Source organism: Branchiostoma belcheri, unplaced genomic scaffold, assembly GCF_001625305.1.
Source record: "Branchiostoma belcheri isolate BF01 breed outbred unplaced genomic scaffold, Haploidv18h27 scaffold242, whole genome shotgun sequence".
In the NCBI taxonomy this organism is placed as follows: Eukaryota; Metazoa; Chordata; class Leptocardii; order Amphioxiformes; family Branchiostomatidae; genus Branchiostoma; species Branchiostoma belcheri.
The window spans coordinates 167,714-189,292 of record NW_017803846.1 but is presented as its reverse complement, the minus strand read 5'-3'; the positions used below and the strand labels follow the sequence as shown (position 1 = coordinate 189,292).

The 21,579-nt window shown below is 40.2% G+C and overlaps 2 protein-coding genes across 2 annotated transcripts in view; both read right to left on the bottom strand.

Moving 5' to 3' along the window:
- Positions 1-583: 583 nt before the first annotated feature.
- On the bottom strand, positions 584-10,087 carry LOC109471244. Its single transcript, XM_019770523.1, has 5 exons — positions 8,859-10,087; positions 7,744-8,622; positions 4,863-4,999; positions 2,410-2,512; positions 584-1,781 (listed from the first exon to the last, which is right to left on the bottom strand). The coding sequence occupies exons 1-5, from the start codon at positions 8,918-8,920 to the stop codon at positions 1,613-1,615; spliced, it is 1,350 nt and encodes a 449-aa protein (XP_019626082.1). The 5' UTR covers positions 8,921-10,087; the 3' UTR covers positions 584-1,612.
- Positions 10,088-15,308: 5,221 nt separating this feature from the next.
- Positions 15,309-21,579, bottom strand: part of LOC109471242 (peptidyl-prolyl cis-trans isomerase FKBP4-like) — a 34,159-nt gene continuing 27,888 nt past the window's right edge. Inside the window, exons 9-10 of the mRNA XM_019770521.1 lie at positions 16,405-16,518; positions 15,309-15,912 (exon numbers count right to left, since the gene is read on the bottom strand). Of these exons, the coding sequence (XP_019626080.1) occupies positions 15,796-15,912; positions 16,405-16,518 (231 nt within the window). The 3' untranslated portion in view covers positions 15,309-15,795. The remainder of the gene's footprint in view (positions 15,913-16,404; positions 16,519-21,579) is intronic.

Genomic DNA, 21,579 nt, shown 5'->3' with positions numbered 1-21,579 from the left:
GTATTTTTACCTTCTTTAAATATACATTAGTAGTCAAGAACCTGTGTAAAATCTTAAATTGAAAGTACTGTATTTTGGTTTGTTTTGAGCAAATGTAACGTATTAATCTTTGACTTTTCCAGTATGACCTTTGATTTGACTTGGATTTATGTTCATTCTCTACTTATGTTTCAATTATGTGACCTTCTATACGGGTGTCTTATATGGGCTGGGCGACAATGTCCCAAGACACAATAAGAAAATTCATTCACATTTATACCTGTTGCAAATCCTGAATACATCACCATTGAAGAAATGTATGAAATACAAGACAGCAATCTGATTAATGATGATTCTGATTAATGATAGGAAGATCATGGTATTTTCAGTACCCACTGAATACATTTGTAGTTATAATGTTTTGAAGAAGAAACATTGGATATTCATATGAACCTGCTTGCCAAAATATGCAAGAATGGCAATAATGTAATTTTTCTTACTGGTGATTGATCTGACATTGAAAGCTATTCAATTCTCAAGTTGGTCATGACCTAATCTTAAAGAACACAATGTAACTGAGATTAAGATTTGTTTATTTGGATGTTCACATGTAAAAGGGAGGGTAAAACAAGTACATACGCACTTTTGCAAGTTGCCCTTCACAATATGGATCTCAGTAACAAACATCACCTACAGTATTGTACATATATATATAACATACATGTATTACCTTATGAAAAATTTAAAATGTTCTCCAGTATTGTACATACATGTATATAACATACATGTATTGCCTTATGAAAAATTTAAACTGTTCTCCAACTCATAAATTTTCCTCACCGGAATTTTCAACTGAATCACTCAGTCTTCCTCAGCTATCTGACCCAAATGCTGTGGACACATGATTTTTTCCCACGCGTGACATCAGCAAAGGGTCAAAGGTTGTCTGAAGTCGATATCGCCCCCCGTCCCGGTTGAGCGAAGGTTGAAGATTAGTGCCCTGACAACCTTTGACCCTTAACTGACGTCACGAGTAGGAAAAATCACACGAAAATTCCGGTGAGTGAAATTTATGAGTTGGAGAACAGTTTAAATTTTTCATAATCATGTAATTTACCAACTCAGATGAACTTTCATGCTGATACATGATTGTATTACTGTTATCTTCAAACATGCGATATTCTTCTACAGCAATTATAGCGTATTCCAGCATTCAACAATTTTGTTTCATTTCACTTTCAAAAGTTTTTAAAAACTTCCATAATATCATTGCTTCCACATTTTGTCAGCCAAAAGTGCCTGTCCCAGACATTCACTCAAGCAACGAAATGTTACAAACCTTCCTAAGATTTGGGACTTTGTAAGAAATGTATCAAGACAACATGTTAGAGCACAAAACAATTCACCATGATTATGATACACCTTACTTGCTGCTCACCTTGTCAAAAGATAATTCTATTCTGTATATTTATACATGTATAACATAAATTTTCTTTTATTATAAGTACTAACAATACTTTGCAATAGCTACCACATTTTTCAGACGAGACTTCTAGAGGAGTAATATAACAACAGAGTGCAGAAGACCGGCGTTGTATGTATGATATACACTGTAGTAACCATGTGTAAGACTCTACACAGGAGGCTGTGGCATGCCGACTTGTGGAGGTGAAGTCTGTGTGCAGACTGGGCAGCTGGACCGGCACATGGCTCTCCTGCACATCCTGCAATACAGCTGGGCTTCACAGGACGGACAGAGCCAGACATGGCCACAAGTAAACACAACCTTCTCTCCACACCTCCTACAGTAGAAACCACAAAACAGACAATACTCCAGGTTCTGCACAGTCATATAATATTATCAAGTTTATCAATCTTGTTCATGGTTTTTATAGAATTAAGCTATGTATAGGTCAGATCCTTGCCAGCTTTTTTTACACGCAATAACCGATTCAGCAATGATCAGCAAGCAATGGTGATTGTATGAAAGAGGGCACTGCAAATTGGACAATGGCCGTTATGGTGCATACATGTATATACTGGTCTATCATCATTGATCAATAATAGGCCCACCTGATTGTAATGTTTCACTCACAACATAATCAACCAAAACAAAAAAGCTTAAACTTCAATGATTGGACCATTGAAGAAAAATGGAGCTGATTCAGTAAATTTAGGTTCAGGGTTGTCCTTAGGTTGAGGCAGTACTCATGCAATTAGTCAATTCTGACCCACTTTCATACAATTACTATCGCTGAGTTGCACGCAAACAATATAAAGTACACACACGTTTGCACTTAGACACATACATGTACAAAACATGTATCAACATCCGTGTGCACAAAAGTACATGCATACACACACACACTTATAAACACTCATTTGAAATGTATCCTTGAAATATCTCCAGGATATAACTTGTACTCATACTTGTTGCACATGTGGCAGAGACACGAGCTAGACTTCCTGCCCAGGCCTACATGCACATGCTCAGCAGTGGTCCTAGGTACTGGTGCCTCCCTCGGGATCAGCCCTGTAGAAAGCATATAAAGGACATTGTATGGCCAAATGTACCACAGACTGTTGCCTCAGTCTGTAATGGTGATGGTATGCTAAAGTCTTTCCTAGCAGTAACAATTAAGTGCAAATAACCTGATGCTGTGACTTTGGACAACCTGGCATTAGACTTTGAAATCTTAAGTTTGATTTTAGTAGGACAGTCTTTTTTATTCTATTATAAAATAGTAACCAATTACACTTCATGAGTAATTAACTGCCAACATGCACTCTACATTAAATTAGCGTTGGCCAGTTACTTAATTAAATCACAATTAGGCCATGTTGATTTGATTATATGGATGACATCCGCGCGCGCATGAATTTTTGGCCGTTTCCAAAAAAAAAAAGTTTTCAACCATACTGTAAATCGTACAAAACAGTTGCAAAATGAGCAAAAACATACCATAAGTTACCAAAAAAATTAATAAAAACTATACCAATGTCGTAGAATGCCAAAATCAAACGATGAAAGACGAAATTGTAAAGAAATGAACTTGAAGACTAGATTATTCGCCAAACCATATTCTGTGCCATATGCTCAACCCTCATGACCACGTAGATTTCATTATGAAAAGAATTTTTTTTTTTTTGCAAAACTTTTTTTTTATTCGCACGCTCGCATCAGTTTTGGGGCTCCCGGAGGATGTCATCCATATAATCAAATCAACATGGCCTTAGAATCATAAACAAGACAACTCAATGACATGAAACTAGATGTCAGAGATCTCATGCCTTCGTCGGAGGGACATTGTTCTAGATAAATAAACATGTGTATTCTTTACTTTTTTTAATGATCAATTTGGTCTGGAGTACAAAAGAATCTCTGTACTCCATGACTCCTTTTTTTATTCTACAGAACACCATTAAGGGGTTCGCCACAGCTTTGCAGACGCACCGTCACCCATGTTAGCGTCACCCATGTTAGGTCCCCCTAAGTTATTTGATTTTGGACTGTTACTGGAAAAAAAATTACTGTTACAAGAAATTCTGCTCACTGTATTATCAAAGTGTCACGACAGTGTCGCAAAATGTAATAGAAGATGTGATGAAAGGAAAGAATCAGAACAGGGCGACTACTGCTGTTTAGAAGAGATTAAGTGCTGTTGTTATGACGAATAATAGACTTGTTTGTTGTTACACTATGTTATTTTATTCAATTTGTGTCCTAATATTTGTATTTCTACCGTTAGTATATTCCAAATCTATACACTCAGGCATCTTGTTTTTTTTTAGCCCTTCATGTATTTTATCACGCTTTTGCCACTGTACATGATGTAGTTATAGAACATCCCTTCAATGTAAGTAACTGATCCCAGATGGGGTTCCCCAGCTGTCCCCCAACTGAATCCAAGCAGAGGTTGGTGGGGGAAGATTGTTAATTTCCAACACAAAAGGTCCACTGCAGCGACATAGGGTCCCTATGTTGCAGCAGTGGACCTTTTCAAACTTGACCTCAGTCTCCACAACTTGCCTACCAAAAATCATAAACATCCATTGAAATATACTGGAGTTATCCTGCTATTAAACAGGCGACAAACACAAAAGGTCCTGCAGTGACGTAGGGACCTTCCATGAAACCCATTTTTGTACTTGACATTGGTCTCCCCAATGGTAACCTGCCTGCCAAAAATCGATTTTATAACCTTCTCCAGGCAATAATGTCAAAGTGCTTTCAAAAGATTTCAAAGAATACAATGAAAAGCTCAGCAGCTTCTGTTGAACAAAAGAAGGTATTTAACGATCACATGACACCAATAACACAGAAATGCAACTGAAAGTAGTCAGATGTGATCCATCAAATTCTGTCAATGATGTCACGGTGAGCATGACGGCCAATTCAGAACCCGCTACCACGGATTGTAAATAACGTTCCTTCCAGAAGCAAACAACTATACATTATCATCATGACTAGTACATACAATTGCAAGCTATTATATTATCATAATGATTCCATTTGTTTGCTTCTGAAATGAACATGTTTCACCAGCCACAGTGCCAGGTTCTGACCCAGTCGCATGCATGCTCACTGTGACATCCTTGACAGAATTAAAATGGATTAACTGGGGGCAGAAATCAAGAACTGGAAGCATGATTTGCAATCATATACGATTCCCCCTAACATCAAAAGTGTACTTTTGGTCCAAGCGTTCTTGTTCATTGAATAATACCTATCACGTTTGGCTACTTGCATTTTACATTTTAGTGTTATTGGTGTCATCAAGAAATCAAGTGAATCATCTATTGAAATAAGTCCATACCCACGAATCGAGCCTACATGTACATGTCTAATATATGTAGATGTGTCCAGTAAACAGTGTACTCACCCACAAGTTGGACTTTCCTAATGCCAATACTGAGGCACAAGCCAAGCCACAGGTGCTGAGACAGATCAAATACATGTAGGATGAAGCGGTCTTCTTCATTATTCCTTTGGCAGTACAGGGTTCCTTCATCTGTTAACCTGATGGGCAATATTTCAATCAGACATGTCTGTTCCATAGTTCATGCCTTCACCAACAGTTGTTTTCTATTGAAAATGAAATGTCATGGAGGTTACATTTGCAATTGCATTTGTCTGTTACTATACTAGTATTCTGTCTGATGGTCAACAAGATAACTCAAGAATGGCTGGCTGGATTGGTGGTACTTGCTGTGTTGGTAGGGTGCAACAAAAACTGGAAATGAACTTTGGGCCCCCTAGTGGCTTTCCTTGATACTGCAGCAGAACTTCTGGTTTTAATATCTCGCAATCTGGACATGCTAGGGTCATGATGGTAGGTAGCTCAGGAAGAAATCACCTGAGTTAAGGCCCCCTAGAAGCTTGTTCTGGAACTGCAGGACGGTTTGTTTAAAAATCTTGGAGGGAGGATAACTAAACAACGGTTGACAGATTATCATAATTTTTGTCACCTTGGACAGGCGGTCGCATGAAGAGGGTTGCCTCACAACATGACTGAGGCATAAATGGTTTCCAAGTCGAGATGTTTTAATGTCAAATGCTGTAAGCATCTTCAGTTCTGTGGTGAATGCATGTGGGGAGGGTGGCACATGGAACAATTTATGACTGGTTCTCCATGATTTCTCATTAGTTATCATCAATAATCAACATGATCAAAAATGATGTGGTCACCATGGGCAGGCATCGGGCCTTGAGTGGACCTAACTCAGGGTGGTTGCAGTCGTGTTGACCAAGTGGTCACGTTGGACAGGTTGCTTAATGCCTGCATCAATGGGGAAAATTTTGGGGACCGAGAAAAAGCGGTCACCATGGGCAGGTGGCCAGCTTGAAGAGGTGGTCACCTTGGTAGATTTGGCTGTAGGTAGCTTAAGTGATGCTTGACATACTAAAATTACAATTATGGAAATCAGGATCTAATGTGCATAATCAATGAAAAGTTCTATAAATCTGCTGTGTTCAATAATATAGCTATGAAACTGTTGACAATGGCAGCTTTTGATTGTGTAAATTAAGATCTAATTTGCATAATTGCATGAATGGAAAATTGCTACAATTTTGTAGTTGGTAACTGCTGGGAATTTAATACTTGCCATATTTGGAAGTTCAGTGGAGGTGAACACCACAAAACAATTTATTCAAATCAGGAACTCATTTGCATGATTTAGGAGGAAATGCTAGAATAGCCTCATTTTTCAAGCTGTCATTGGGTGGAGAATATGATCAACTGATATAATTCATGCAAATGAGGCTCTTATAATATGCATAATCACAGTGGAAAAAAGGGTTATTAGTCAGTTTGACCAGTTTGACATGATTTGGCGAAGGTATGAGGTCGTAGAACTGTTGTTGGGTATGAAACCTGAAACTTAATCTAGTTTGCATATAACAATATCAAACCTAATGTCCATGCCAAATGATAAGGATTTCAATAGTGTGATGCATGTTACTACATGTAGGTATGGGCCATGTAAATACTTTGCATGAAAATTTTGCTTATGAGCAGGATTGTACTATTAACTTTAAGCCATTTACAGATGGTTATCACCATGCTTAAAATATACAAAGCAATAATCATTTCATGAGGTATGAAATCAGATTGAGGAACTCTAGTTCTACATGTATGTGTTAAACCTTAATAACCTGAATGAACAAACTCATTTAACTCAACACATACTCAGTGTACTCAAACATAAAATGATATCTACCTAACGGGAGGGGTCCTAATTCCGACCCATGTTCCATGCAACAAACACACCTTTCACAAATTGGTAATAGTTTAATTGACCAAAAACCCGCGCAACATGAGCTATAATATTGATAAAGATCACAACGATGAAAGCTGCACAGCTGTGTATTTCACTTCAGTGTAGCGTCTTGCACCCAAGCGTAATGGTTCACGAAACTTACGGCTGGTTTTTGGTTATTTTGCCGGTGGAACGTTCCATCGCAATATGAATACCCATTCCTGTGGCTATTCATATGCAGAATGATGCACCCAGGTATGCCGCAACAAGGATTTTTCGAACTAGTCCGGAATAATAATTGTTTATTGATTGATGGGTACAATCTCTAGCATGTGCATCTCTAGTACTATTATACTAGAATTAGGGGTAGGTCGGAATTAGGGCACCCCCCGTTAGGCCATACCGACTTAATTTTATGGATGACATCCACGCGCGCATTGATTTTCGTCTGTTCTTTAAAAAAAATAAAAGATCACGTCCCCCCGAGGATATTTGTCATGCTGTTACTTAATATACATTTCATGATAAAAGTACCAGTAGTATTTGTGAAGTTTTTTCCAGTTTCATTAACTTTTTTTGCATACACAACTTTTATAATAAATTTTGGGACTTTTCTGCTATTTTCAGCCCTGGTATTCTGGTATTCAGAAGCCAAATAACCCGAAATTTGGTATCTTTTGGGTTCTGCTACGATATCATTTTATGAAAGCCAAATGAGCTGGACTGTGGTATGGTGGTACGTAGGTTTTGCAGAGATAGGTAAGGATTAACTTTAATGAGTCCATTTTGCAAATGAAAACACATGATGTCTATCAATGTCTGTATCTTCTTCAACCTAATACGTCATGTACAATGTATACACTTCTCATTAATCATGCAAATTTTAGGTGAAAATTGTAGAAATGAGGTTAAACTTTGTACATCAAAGGCAACAGGATTCCATCAAAACCCTGACACAAATGCACAGCAGGAGAACATTATGTACTACTAGGCACTGGTTACCTGATGAAGAGGAGGTCACCAGGCTTCAGGCCCTGCAGCACACCAGACTCAAACCAGGCAGGGGACTTGGAGCTCGGACTCAGGCATCCAGTTGGGAGGGACATTTGTGACAGCATGGCTGGGTCAGTGGTGGTTAGGCACATGTATAGAATACTCATTCTTTTATCAACTCTCTTTATCTTCAACACAATGGTGTCCTCAGTACGTAATGGATGGGATAAGAAAACAAGCCCATCCTGAAGGGAATGAGAAGAATCTTTGTACAGAGCTGTGATCTTGTGTCCTGTGTTATTGGTCTCAAGATTAATCTTCTTCCCGTGATGATCATGAAATCCACATGGACAAAGGAGGTTGATTCCAAGTTTACTGAATTTGGAGTGTATGTGCAAGAAAGATCCTGAAGGATCTACAAAGTCTACATGTTTGACCCTCCTGTTAGGTAGGACCCATTCAGGATTTGCTAAGTATTTAATCATTGCCATCTCCAGTGCTTGTCTTCTTCCTGCCAGCCATGCCCAGGACATTAAAGGTGTGGCACTGTCCTGGTATGTTTTGTTTCCTATGTTGTGTGTGTCTTTCTTCCATGGTTTAACCCTATCAGTGCTTCCTTGTGTTGAGGAGGTCCCCCTGATGTCTGTGGACGCTGTGATTACAGAGGATGCTGGTCCTGTTGAGAAACTGCCAGAGGGGCTGACAGCCTGCGGAGGTCTGTTCCATCCTGACAATCGTTGGTGACGCGGGTCAGAATGTTGAGAAGCAGTGGATGCTGGGTAAAGGCTGTGGGCTTTGGAACTCCTGCCATTGGGATGTTCAGGCATTACACTGGTGGGAACTCTGCTACTGAGGCAGTACACATCATGTTCTCGGTCTATAGCACTCCTAAATGAACACAGAAACAATTGCCCAAGTATGCTTTAGAATCAGCTTAGACCCCTGGGCAACCAAAAAAGGTTATAATTCAGTCAAATATGGTAAATTTTGCACTTAGCAGTGCTATGCAACATCACTGGACAAAATATCAGCTATAATATGGGACATGTACAAGACCACCAGTAGGACTTCAACTATCAATATAATTCTGCTTAATATACAAAAACATTGTCTCGTGTACCCACCTTGCTCTATATTGTATTCGTCCTCTACTAGGACTCCTCTCAAACCAGAACTTCTCTGTCATTGCTGGTACGTCTTGTTTACTGTAAACAGCAATTTGGTGATTCAACAATGTTCAACAGCTAACTAAACACACCCACAGGTACTGACTTACTGACGTTACACAGCAGTGTTACTTAGGTAGTCACTTTTTTACCGCATGCTGAAAATTGGCCAGTATTAGAGGCTGAAATGATTCCACTTTCAGTGGGATCAATGGTTTGTTGACAGGACTGAAAAAGCCATCCAGCTACATGTAGGACTTACAAGTGGTCATGAGGGGTGTATCTAAAGTAGTCAAACAAATCAAGTCATTCTCTAAAGGAAAAGATAGTTCTACCTGGGCAACTCTGGTACATATATTAGTTTTGACTACAATATTTCCAAAGGATGGCTGAATTCTTCACAAACATGAAGTTAACATCAACTCTTCTTAATTTTTCCTCCCTTCGTGGAATGGTTTCAACTGTACTACAGTACTGTAATGGTAGATCACAATGATGTAAAGGTTGCTATGGGAGACCTAAACAATGTTGTGATGAAAGTCAATACAGCTAGTCCTTGTTTATTCTTGATACCTGATAGGACCTTGGTTTACATACTGAATGGGCTAGCCTGATGAAATACAGTCAATGTAGTATCACTTTCTATGATACTAGAGTAGCGTACATGTACAAGCACTCTCGTACAAAAACGAATGCTTTATCCAAAGGAAATGTGGAGAACCAAATGTCAGATTCTATCACTGTTGTTTATGTACTAGTTAGTTATGTTCACAGACTGTTTCAATAGTTGGTGGTTGAGGGTCCAGTGCGTGTTGTGTACATTTGTATTGTACAGTACATGTGTATGTGTGTAGTATACACGGAAGTTTACACGTGAAGTAGAAAATTTAAGCCAATACAATGTATCGTTAGCAATCTCAAAATTTCTCTCATCTCTCACATTCCACATGTGTACAGGTTGCCATACATTGTACCTGATGAAATTGTCATGCAAAACGTTATTTCAAAGTTCTTTCTTCATAAAAATGAGTGCAAAAAATACATCATCAGAAATTGAAGTTATGTGTGAAAATTGTACAATGAACTTTTGTAATAAGTTGTACAGTAGCTTATTACCTGATACCTAATATATGATGCCATGTAAGTAACAGAGCTGAAAACTAGAGTTCCCCGATCTCATACCTTTGCCAAATGTTCATCTTTATGGCTGACAAATTATAGATTATTCCCCCTGATTGTGCAAATAGGATCCTCATTTTCACGAATTATATCAGTTTATCATATTCTCAACCAAAAGACAGTCTTATGGCTCGTTCTCATTGAAATGTACAAAATGGTGATTTTTAGGGTCGAAGAATTGATGAACTGTTTTCTCAGGGAAACCTACCTTATTTTTAGGAAAACGTCCCAATTATTGATTACCAAAGGACAGCTTAATTTCCATGGGAACTTACCGAAAATCTATGCACTTACATGTATTTGTACATGTAGATAAGACATATGTAAACAATGCAATTTTTAGTGCAGCAAAAACACTGGAACATCAACATGAAATGGGTGTACGATAAAGCTTGTATTCATGGCATCACTTTAAAAGCCATTAGTTTAGGCGTCAGTATCTATAAATTGTACTTCTGTCAGCCCATTACATACTGGTAAATATACATGTATAGAAGTAGGAATAGTTTGTTTTGAAGCAAAGAAGAGTGAGTCTGTTGATGCCACAAAGGATTATTTTTCTTTGGATGCATATTTTTTTCTACTTTATTTCCAACCATGGTGCAAAGGGAAGGGAAGTTCAATCTCTTGTTACGTCTTTTCCGCTACAGGCGTAACTTTGGTTACTGGATGTTACAAAATGGACATTTTGCTTTTTTTTCTCCAAGAAGTTCAGCAGTTTTTATCTTCATCCTTTGAGAGCAAGGGGGCATAAGTAAGGACATTTAAAAACTGGGTAACTTTTTATATACCGGGTGATGTAACTGCAGTACCATAACAAGCCACTAGGGGGTCCAAAATCTAATCATTATGAGGTCCCATCAAGACCTACCCACCTACCAAGTATCAAGACAATCCATTTAAGCCTTCTCAAGTTATCGTGTCCTGTGACGGAAGGACGGACAGAAGGAAGGAAGGACACACACATACACGAATGCCTCTGAAAACATAACCTTCTTGGCGAAGGTAATAAACATGTTTTCATTGCCTGGATCAGGTCTAAAGTGACAAAACGAATAGTGAACACAAGAGGGAAAATCCTACATTTACTTACAAAATGAAGTCTACAAATACATATTCTGTGTAACAGATTGGCATTGTAGCTGCACAGCACACAAAAGTCACCACAGGTTTTTGATTCTACTCCAAAGTTGAAAAAACGGCTCCAAACACTGGTGATGAAGTTATGAAGGCCATATTCTCGCCTCACTTGTCAATCTGTACAGAAGAGGTTAAACATTTTTTTTGTCATATCAATTTGTTTTGTTCTTACCCGAGACTGGGGAAAAGGGGTCCAACATCGAAGTACAAGAAACAACTATATAGTGACTGTGCTCCAACGCTTGGAGAAAGAAGGTGGGTTGAACAGGATTTCTCATGGACAATTATATCCAACTACAGAGGTTCCCCCTAAGTTTTACGGTCTTCCTAAAGTACACAAAACTGGTATTCCACTGAGACCAATAGTGAGCAGTATTGGCTCAATCACCCTTGCGCCAAGTTCTAGGCAGATACTTTGTCCCCCCTAGTTGGTAATACAGTGCACCACATTAAAAACTCACAACTGTTTGTAGAAACGTTCATACGACGTTAATTACAGCTCTGTTCACCTCAGTGCCAGTAGACAAAGTAGCTGATGTAATTTTGCAAAGACTGAAAGAAGACAGCACTCTTCCACAACATTCCAAACTATCCCCAGAACAGTTGGTGGACTTGTTGAAGGTGTGTCTTAACTGTACTTACTTTGTGTATGATGGTATTTTCTACAAACAAATCCATGGAGCTGCCATGGGGTCACCTGTGTTGTATGCAATCTATACTTAGAGCATTTAGAACAACGATGCCATTAAATCTGCCCCACACACCCGTGTGGTGGTACAGGTATGTTGACATTTTTACCAAGCTTAAGAAGGCGTACGCACAAGAGTTCACAGAACATCTAAATGACCTTGACCCTGACATAAAATTCACATTTGAAGAGGAAGAGAATCCCTGCAGGTTAAGATATACCGCAAACCCACACATACTGACCATTCTAATGACCCCCTGGATCATAAACTCGGAGTTATCCGCACCCTGTTTCACAGAGCGGAAACAATTATTACTGACCCTCAAGATTTAGAGGAGGAGAAAGTTCACATTTCACAGCCACTAAGACCCTGTTCACAGTGAAAAAAATGGATCTGGATTGATTGCCATCGGGATCAAAATTACGGAAATGAAGTCAATCCGGATCGGTTTTTGCAGTGTGAATGCTCCAATCCGGATTGATTTTCTCCGATCCAGATCCAAAAGTAATCCACCTCGAGGAGGTAGTGCAAGACACTTGCAGTGGATCAGGATCGGGCGTAAACTTGAGTGTGAACGCAAAGTGGATTGGGTTCGGGGTTCGCTGGTGTGAGACTACCACAAATACCACAACCAATCAGGTCTTATAACATGCAGTGACAAGAACGTTGTGTAATGCTATGGATACATTGCCAATCAAATATGAATAGGAAATACGCAGATACATGTTTACCCCAACCTCCATGCCAAAATGTTACACTCAAGTGGAATGGCGTCTCAGCCAGTGGAATCGAGTGTTACAACCTGAAAAATATCGGCCTTCACGCAACGGGAGCTAAACCCTGACCACCCAAACATGTTCAAAGAGGTGTTCTCTTTATTTCTGCTAAGATTCCAGGCTGTACAAACTTTCTGAGTTCCTTTCTTGCAAAATTTACGGCGGAGTTGCAGTGACTATGGCATGTTCAAGATGGCAGGCTCGTGACACCTCAATCCATTTCTGAGCATGATGTGCGATGCAATCCGGTTCGGCAAAAAGCAGTGTGAACGCGCGGGTCGATCAGGATTGATGAATTTCTGATCGGGATTGGCAGTCAATCCAGATCCATTTTTTTCACTGTGAACAGGGTCTAAGAAAGTGTGGGTACCCCACTTGGGCTTTAGACAAGGCCAATAGACCAAAGCCCACAGACAGTAACCAGTGTCAGAGCAAGAACAAAAGCCCAAATAGAGGCCTAGTTGCTCTGCCTTACAGGAAAGGCCTTAGTGAAGGGCTCAGGAGGATCTTTGTGACACATGGGATTAAGACCTGTTTTAGACCAACTAGAACCCTCCGGAACATACTAGTCGCACCTAAGGACAAAACATCAAAGGAAAGCAAGTGTGGGGTAGTTTACCATTATACAGTGTCAAGGACAGACTTCCAAAGGCCCATGTAAGGAAACCTATATTGGAGAGACTGAAAGATCCCTAAAGGCTAGGTTCTTAGAACACAAACAACATAGCTTGACTACTTCGGAGGTCTCACAACATAGACAACAAGCAATAGACATCTTCCCTCCATGAACGAGGTTGGTGTTGTTAGGGTTAACCATTACAACCATCCCTCAACAGAGACGGGGGCGCCACAGACTTTCGGCAACCTATGATCCACTGCTCACGGAGTCACGTGTGTTATCTGCTTGACGTCACGGAAGTGGTGGATTGTTTATTCCTCGACAAAGACTGGAGTTGTAAAGTTGAAAATTTGGGTGAGTCCAATTTCTTGTGTTGGAAATTACAGTTGCTGCATATTGTTACCTCCATGAAAAATGGAGGTATTGTTTTTGGCGGCGTCTGTCTGTGTGTCTGTGTGTGTTTCCGCAACTTTGTAGTCAGCATAACTTCATAACGCCTTTATGGATTGTGATGATATTTGGTATGCTGATAAGTCTTAGGAAGACAAAGGTCAAGGTCAAATATGGGCCTCCTGGTGGATGACCTTGGTACTGCAGCAGAACTTCCGGTTTTTGTATCTTTGGTCCTGAACATGCTATGGTCTTGAATTTTTGGTGACAGATAGCTTTTCCTGTCAGGAATAAGTGGTGTGGGTTTGGTCCCCCTAGCAGCTTGTTCAGGAACTGCAGGGGACTTTCGGGCGAAATCTTTGAAAGCCAGTAAGTCCAGATAGGAACAGCGTATTTTCATCATTTTTGGTGTGTAGCTATCTGACAGAGAGATGTACATAATTAAGTGCAAATTATGCAAATGAGGACTTTATTTGCATGATTAATGAGGAAATTCTATAATTACAGTGTTTTACATTATAGAACTTGCATACATGTAATGTATGTAACCTATGGCAGATGGAACATCAACAGATACTAATTATGCAAATGGTGACCTTATTTGCATAATTAATGCAAAAAATCTATGATTTCTCAATGGTGAATGATGGGAATGTCATACTTGGGACATCTTTAAGTTAATCAAAAGTTAAGATCACGATGCATATATCATGTTAATGCAGAGGTCATTTGCATAATTAAAGAAGAAATTTACATTTACATATCAAGCCCATATTTCATGGAGATATGAGATCTCGGAACTCTTGTTTTGTTTTTGTGTGAACAACTTTTTACATATGCTTCAACTTTGCAATTATTTAAATGAAGGTTTAGTCCATATCTACCTTTTTTTTATTAAATCCCGTTATAATATATGGTTTCAAGAGAAGTGAGCTATCATTAAGGGCCCCAGCCTATTAGTACCAAATCTGGGAATATTCTTCAACAGAATTTTACCAACAAAATGTTTTTGTTCAAAACAATTTTGGAGACAAATTTGTCAATCACAGACCAAGCAGGATCGTGAGTGTACAAGAGATGCACTTAAGTGAGAATCATAGTTACTACAATACTATGATTCTCTCTGTACCAAACCTTAGCTTTCTTGCTTTCAAATTATCAAGAATGGGGCTTAACTACACACTGTAACTAGTGTAGTTTTAATCCAGGTATGAAAGAAACATTGCAGAATGCAGTCTGACCCAACATTGCAGAATGCAGTCTGACCCTGTCAATGTCAAAGGAAGTCTATTACTTTCTCAGTGAACCGAGAACACCACTACTGTGCAGGTGTATATTTTGTATCAGATGAAAGGCTAAGAATGTGGGAAAAATATATAGCGGCAGTAATCATGGCAAACCATAGGTACTTACGCAGACTTCTGAGACGGCGGCATCAATTTTTTTTGGAGCGACACGAGTTATGCCGCAGAGGGACTTGCATCACTCCCGAAAAAAATGAATGTCACCGCCTCAGAAGCTAATCTGCGAAGGAGGCTATACTGTGATGGAGTTTGGTCAGGAGTTTTGTAAAACAAAAAAACAATGGATTACCTGAACTGAGGCAAAAGACAAATTTCAAAGCTTTAAATATTTAATGGCGGAATGAGGTCTCCAAATTCTGGCTATCAATGCATTACTTGTCATGCTTTCACATGAAAGTTGTTGGTAGTAATCATTATAGTACAATGTTGAACAAAGCACTTAGTACAATGTTTAATAAAGCACATATAGTAGTACAATGTTGAACAAAGCACAAAGAGTACACTGAGATCAGATTTGACATTGTCATGACATTAGAGTTAGACACATTAAAGCATACAGTCCATTACCAAAGTTTGTAAAAAATCTTTCGTAAGAAGTTGCTCAGGATGAAGCAAAATTTCTTAGCGATAAGACAATATGGAAACACGGAATTCAATGTAGACTGTTATTGTTTATTTGTCAACTAGTTCCAGTGTCTCAACATCAATGAAAACCTTAACACATGCAAATAAAGATCATTATTGTGCAAAGATAAAGGAACAGGACTGTCCTACACATGTACATGTTAGTTGTGTGCATTAAGGTTCTCCTGCAGCTGAGTCCTTGTCATTTTTCATGGTGATGTCCTTATCTGCCCCATCCATCTCTCTTCCCTCCAGTTTGTTGGAGTCACCACCATGTTTACCTCTACTGTCCTACAAAAAAAGATAAATTATATTATACATTTAACAACAGATAATCATGGCAACATTCACTTCACATACAGTGATGTCTTTGGTCTTGTATGTGTAACAATTTCATCTTCTCAGAATGGTGGCTAATACATCTCATTTTATTTTAATTTCAACCAGTTTCAATACTTTTTTGCATTCCCATGGGGGGTGTTTTTTTTAAAAAACCGAATTTAACATTAACTTTCCCCAACCGGGGGTTAGACGTGCTTGCACCAAGTCCTTTTTTTTTTACAAGTCTTCTTTTAAAGCAAGATTGTCACTTGTACAATGTAATTGCCGTCGATTATTGCAAGTTTAGGACTTTAAGACTATAATGTAACAAGGAAGCAAACCACTGAAGTTGAAAACTGCAACAAGACAAGGTGGCAGGGATTCATTTTCCCCTGACCTTCCACCAACTGTTACAGAATATGTAGAGTAAAAGCAAAAATAGACTGGTCACGCTATCCTTACCACCTCACAACCCTGAGCAGCCATCTTCTCAAACATGGACCCATACAGTTTTTTCTCCTGCTCCCTTTCCTTCTTCTGGTGGTGTAGAATAGTGGTAACCTGGTTCTTGGCAGCCTACAGATAATAAAACAGAGCAGAAGTGAATACCAAGATTTATGTCATACCTGGGCCGCGATTACGTTCGATACGGGTGTTCCGGCCCGTGTGATAACTAGCGGTACGGCCCGGGGATTCTTAACACGTACGGCCCGGGCTTCCAAATGTTCCATAGAATAATTTGAACGCGTTTCACCTTAACCGCATGCACCGCTTTCAAAAATTCGAATACAAAATTCGGACATCGCAATTGATATTGTTGCATTTTTTGGGTTTAGGGACACCAAATTTTCGCTTATTTCGCATTAAAAGGCATGTTTTCTTGGGTGGGTATGACATAAATACCCTTCTACCATCGGCCGATCCGACGCGCGGTCGGGCTAGTACCTCGGACGATACTGAATACCCCGTGTCGTATTCTCTATGTATCATTTTGATTTCATCAAGGCTTCTACCATAAAAATGCACTGTCTCTGCCCGTCCTAAACGGAAAACTGCCATCCTTGTAGTCCGAACACAGTTGGCTGCCCACAAACTTGCCCCAGACAGCCGTCCCAAAAATTAGGAACGCCTCCCTGTTGCTCCTAACCCATCCTGATCCATCTGGTGTGGAAATGGGCACCAAAATCAATTGACACCAGCAACCACCACAATGTTTCCCAAAAGGAGCCCTTCACAATGTTTCCCATGGAGGTTTTAGGCTTCTAATGCACGTCATGCGCAAAGTTTGAAGGCGCTGAATTTTACCGTTAGACCAGTTTACCGGGGAAACATGTAAGTCAGTTTTTTTGCCTGAGGCTTCACAGGCATACAACAATCATCCTCATTAGGGACTGTACGATATTTACCGGGGAGGGGGGGCGGTCGTCCGGGGGTACCGTAAAAAAAATTTTCCTAGGCCCTCCCCCCAGGTCAAAAAAAATTTTCCTAGGCCCTCCCCCCGGCTCAAAAAATTTTTCCTAGGCCCTCCCCCCGGCGTGAATCATAGAGAGTGAAATTTCGTATGGGGAGGACGAGATTTTGATTGAAAATTTACCCCGCATGAAGCGCCGCAGGCGCCACTAGAGCCCGAGTAGGCCGGGCTTTTTTGGGGGGGGGGCATGTCCCCCCCGGAAAAATTTTGAATTTCAACCCATGTTTTGCATGTTGAGGGGCAAATTTGGCAAATTTCGCTGGTACATCGAGCTATAAATTAAAGTCAGTAACGTTATGGTCAGTCAGTGTAATCGAAATAATCCTCTATCTAGCCTACCTTTCGTCCACGAACTTCTTCCCCGTCAATTTTATTACAAACAGGGAAACAATATTGCCAACTTAGGTGTTGTTTTCAATTAACTTTGGAGGGACATAGATATAAATGTTAAAATAGTCCTTGGTTTAAGAAAAATACCAAATTAATCCGTCGACATCCGACACGCCGAGAAGTTCGAGCGAGTTGCGAGGCGGGACCAGCGGGACCTTTGCCGACGCACGCACGCACGCCTCTGGGAAGGGAGCGTTGAACGGCGAAAATTAATTTTCAAAATCTACAGACAAGCCTTCGCTACATTTTTGATCGGTTTTGTTTCGATTGACGCGATTTTAATCCATGTAATTTGACTGTGTAGTCCAGTTTCGCCGATTCTGGCAAAAAATGCAAGATTTTGAAGGGGACTGTGGGAGATTTGGGCGAATACATTATAATAATAGGGATGGAACGTAAAATTCTGCCGATTTCAATGACTGGAAAATCGCTACGATATGTACGGGACAGACGTTTAATCATGTTTTGAATGTGTATAAAATGTTGTAGAGTTAAAGGGATCTTGGAAAAAATTTTACCTAGGCCCTCCCCCAAATTAAAATATTTTTTCCTAGGCCCTCCCCCGGCTCAAAATTTTTTTCCTAGGCCCTCCCCCCTCAGACGACTGGCCCTCCCCCCCGGTAAATATCGTACAGTCCCTTACCAACCTGGCCAGTCTCCTTTGATTGGTTGAACAACAGTTACTGTTACGTCGATGAAGGTTAGACATCCAGGTAATACGATATGCCAAAAAACAGTTACTCAAGCAACTGGATATGATTTTGAAAACGTCAGACGTTTCAGCTAGTATCCACTAGCTTTCGTCAGTGACTGAGAGACCAGCGGGGAAAGCAGGTTTATATACACAACCTGTTGATTGATATGCAAATAAAGTGAAGACAAATTTTTGGAAGTCGAAAAAGGAACAAAAGTCAGACAATTCAAGACAAGATGATGCAAATTAGTCTGAAAGCTCCTGTTATACAGGACAGGAGCTTAAGTGTTGTCTGTCCTCGGGGCTGGGAGTGCCAAATCCCAAGTGCCGGAAAGATCGACCCGTAGCCCCCCTTCCCTGTTGAGGGTGGGGTTGTATATTCTTTCATATATTGCCTCTTTAACACCCCGTTCCCACCAGCGTGTTTCGCGGTCTAAGACATCCGTGGACTCGAGTTTGAAAGAGTGACCCTGGTTGTGTTGTAGGTGGTGGAAAATAGCTGAGGAGTAGCCGTTGGCACTAGGTCGGCAATGTTCTTTGTACCTTACTTTAAGCGGTCGACTTGTCTCTCCAATGTAGGTGTTGTTACAATTGGGCTCCTCACATTTGAGTCTGTAAATAACATTCGCCTTGGTGCCCTTGTGAGGTCGGTCCTTAGGGTGTACCAGTCTTTGTCTGAGGGTTGAGTGAGGTTTGAAGTTAGTGGCTATGTTGAAGTTTTGGAAGATCCGTCGGAGTTTCTCAGATACTCCTTGGACATACGGAATAGTGATGTTGGCCTTGCTTTTGTTGGTCAAAGGTTTGCACTTCTGGGTTTTCTTAGACTGATCTGAAGGTTTGAGCGCTTTGTTGAAAGTCCAGTTTTGGTAGCCACATCGTAACCTTCGTTTCGAAGTGTACAGGAAACCAACCCACACTGATCAGTACCTGGCTTTTGATTCCCACCACCCTTTGGAACACAAACTAGCAGTGATCAAAACCCTCTTCCATCGTGCAGACAACATTGTCACTTCAGACCAAGCCAAAACGGACGAACAAAGACACCTCCGAGGTGCCCTGGCTAAATGTGGCTACCAAAACTGGACTTTCAACAAAGCGCTCAAACCTTCAGATCAGTCTAAGAAAACCCAGAAGTGCAAACCTTTGACCAACAAAAGCAAGGCCAACATCACTATTCCGTATGTCCAAGGAGTATCTGAGAAACTCCGACGGATCTTCCAAAACTTCAACATAGCCACTAACTTCAAACCTCACTCAACCCTCAGACAAAGACTGGTACACCCTAAGGACCGACCTCACAAGGGCACCAAGGCGAATGTTATTTACAGACTCAAATGTGAGGAGCCCAATTGTAACAACACCTACATTGGAGAGACAAGTCGACCGCTTAAAGTAAGGTACAAAGAACATTGCCGACCTAGTGCCAACGGCTACTCCTCAGCTATTTTCCACCACCTACAACACAACCAGGGTCACTCTTTCAAACTCGAGTCCACGGATGTCTTAGACCGCGAAACACGCTGGTGGGAACGGGGTGTTAAAGAGGCAATATATGAAAGAATATACAACCCCACCCTCAACAGGGAAGGGGGGCTACGGGTCGATCTTTCCGGCACTTGGGATTTGGCACTCCCAGCCCCGAGGACAGACAACACTTAAGCTCCTGTCCTGTATAACAGGAGCTTTCAGACTAATTTGCATCATCTTGTCTTGAATTGTCTGACTTTTGTTCCTTTTTCGACTTCCAAAAATTTGTCTTCACTTTATTTGCATATCAATCAACAGGTTGTGTATATAAACCTGCTTTCCCCGCTGGTCTCTCAGTCACTGACGAAAGCTAGTGGATACTAGCTGAAACGTCTGACGTTTTCAAAATCATATCCAGTTGCTTGAGTAACTGTTTTTTGGCATAACAGTTACTGTTGTTTAATTTGAGAACCGCAGTCCCACCGACGGACATTTTGTTCAGCATGGCCCAGGTTTTACAAACTGTTTTCACCATTTCAGACAGTATAATTAATATTGGGTGTACTATTTCTTATATGTTAGTCACACATTCTAGCAGGGTTTTGGTGCCCAAACTTGGTGTTTCAAAAGGTATGTTCTTTTACTGACACTATTCTTTATTTACAACCAAATAATGAGTTTTAGAAGCCAACACTTCAGTGACTGTCCATCCTTTCTCAGGATAACGTTGTTTTACTTCGCACTACAGATGGTGTTAAGAATGCATTCCCAAACATGGAGTATTGTCATTAGGCAACCCACTTGCCTGACATACATGTAGCAACAATCTAGATGCAGAGACCAGTAGCAAACATTACTGTTAACTTGTCGTAAGTAAAAGGCTCACAGATATGTATACCCCAAATCTCCCTTCACAACAGTTGTCATTTCAACACTGGTAAATTTAAGTTGTGCGAAAACCTTAAATCTGAACACAGTATAGAAAATCACTGATTCTATACCACAATCATCAACTTACAGTAAAATGGCAGTGCCAGTTCCCTAGAAATAGAAAAGCGTAGGCACAACAAGGCTGAGGCAATAAAAATCATTGCCAAGGCGACGACTGAAAGATATATATTATTTCATGTGATGGAGCTAGCAATCTACATTACAATTATAAGAAAAACAGACTTCCCTATCTTAGAAAGACAAGCACGTAGTGAAATTTACAGGATGGGTGGAGGAGGTGTGGGACAATATACCAAATACACGTATAGGAGGAATCAGCCATTCTTCCCCAGCAATATAGATCTTATGATGACATACTTATACTTACTTTACAGTTTACTTTGGTCAAGTTCCCGCTCGAACCAAACTTAAAACCATCCTGCACTCCACTTCACTCTATCCTCCATCAGACTGGATTTTACGTTTGATCTGAAGTTGTTACTCCTAGGACTGGTTTGACCTTTTGTGGGTCCCCAAAGGACGGATAATTTCTTTTCTCTGTGTGATCTGTTTGAATAAACCCACCCCCACCGCCTAAATGTGTGAATAATGAAGTACATTTCATCTGCCAATGTTCACAAAATACTATTCTGAAGTAATATGAATCTCCAAAATTTATCCGATC

Excerpts from the sequence above, each read along its gene's own strand:
- LOC109471244 (XM_019770523.1), bottom strand. The coding sequence starts at position 8,920 with ATGACAGAGAAGTTCTGGTTTGAGAGGAGTCCTAGTAGAGGACGAATA. Across the intron at positions 8,623-8,858 it reads CGAATACAATATAGAGCAAG|GAGTGCTATAGACCGAGAAC; the intron begins GTGGGTACACGA and ends GTGTTCATTTAG. Across the intron at positions 2,513-4,862 it reads TAGGAAAGTCCAACTTGTGG|GGCTGATCCCGAGGGAGGCA; the intron begins GTGAGTACACTG and ends TGCTTTCTACAG.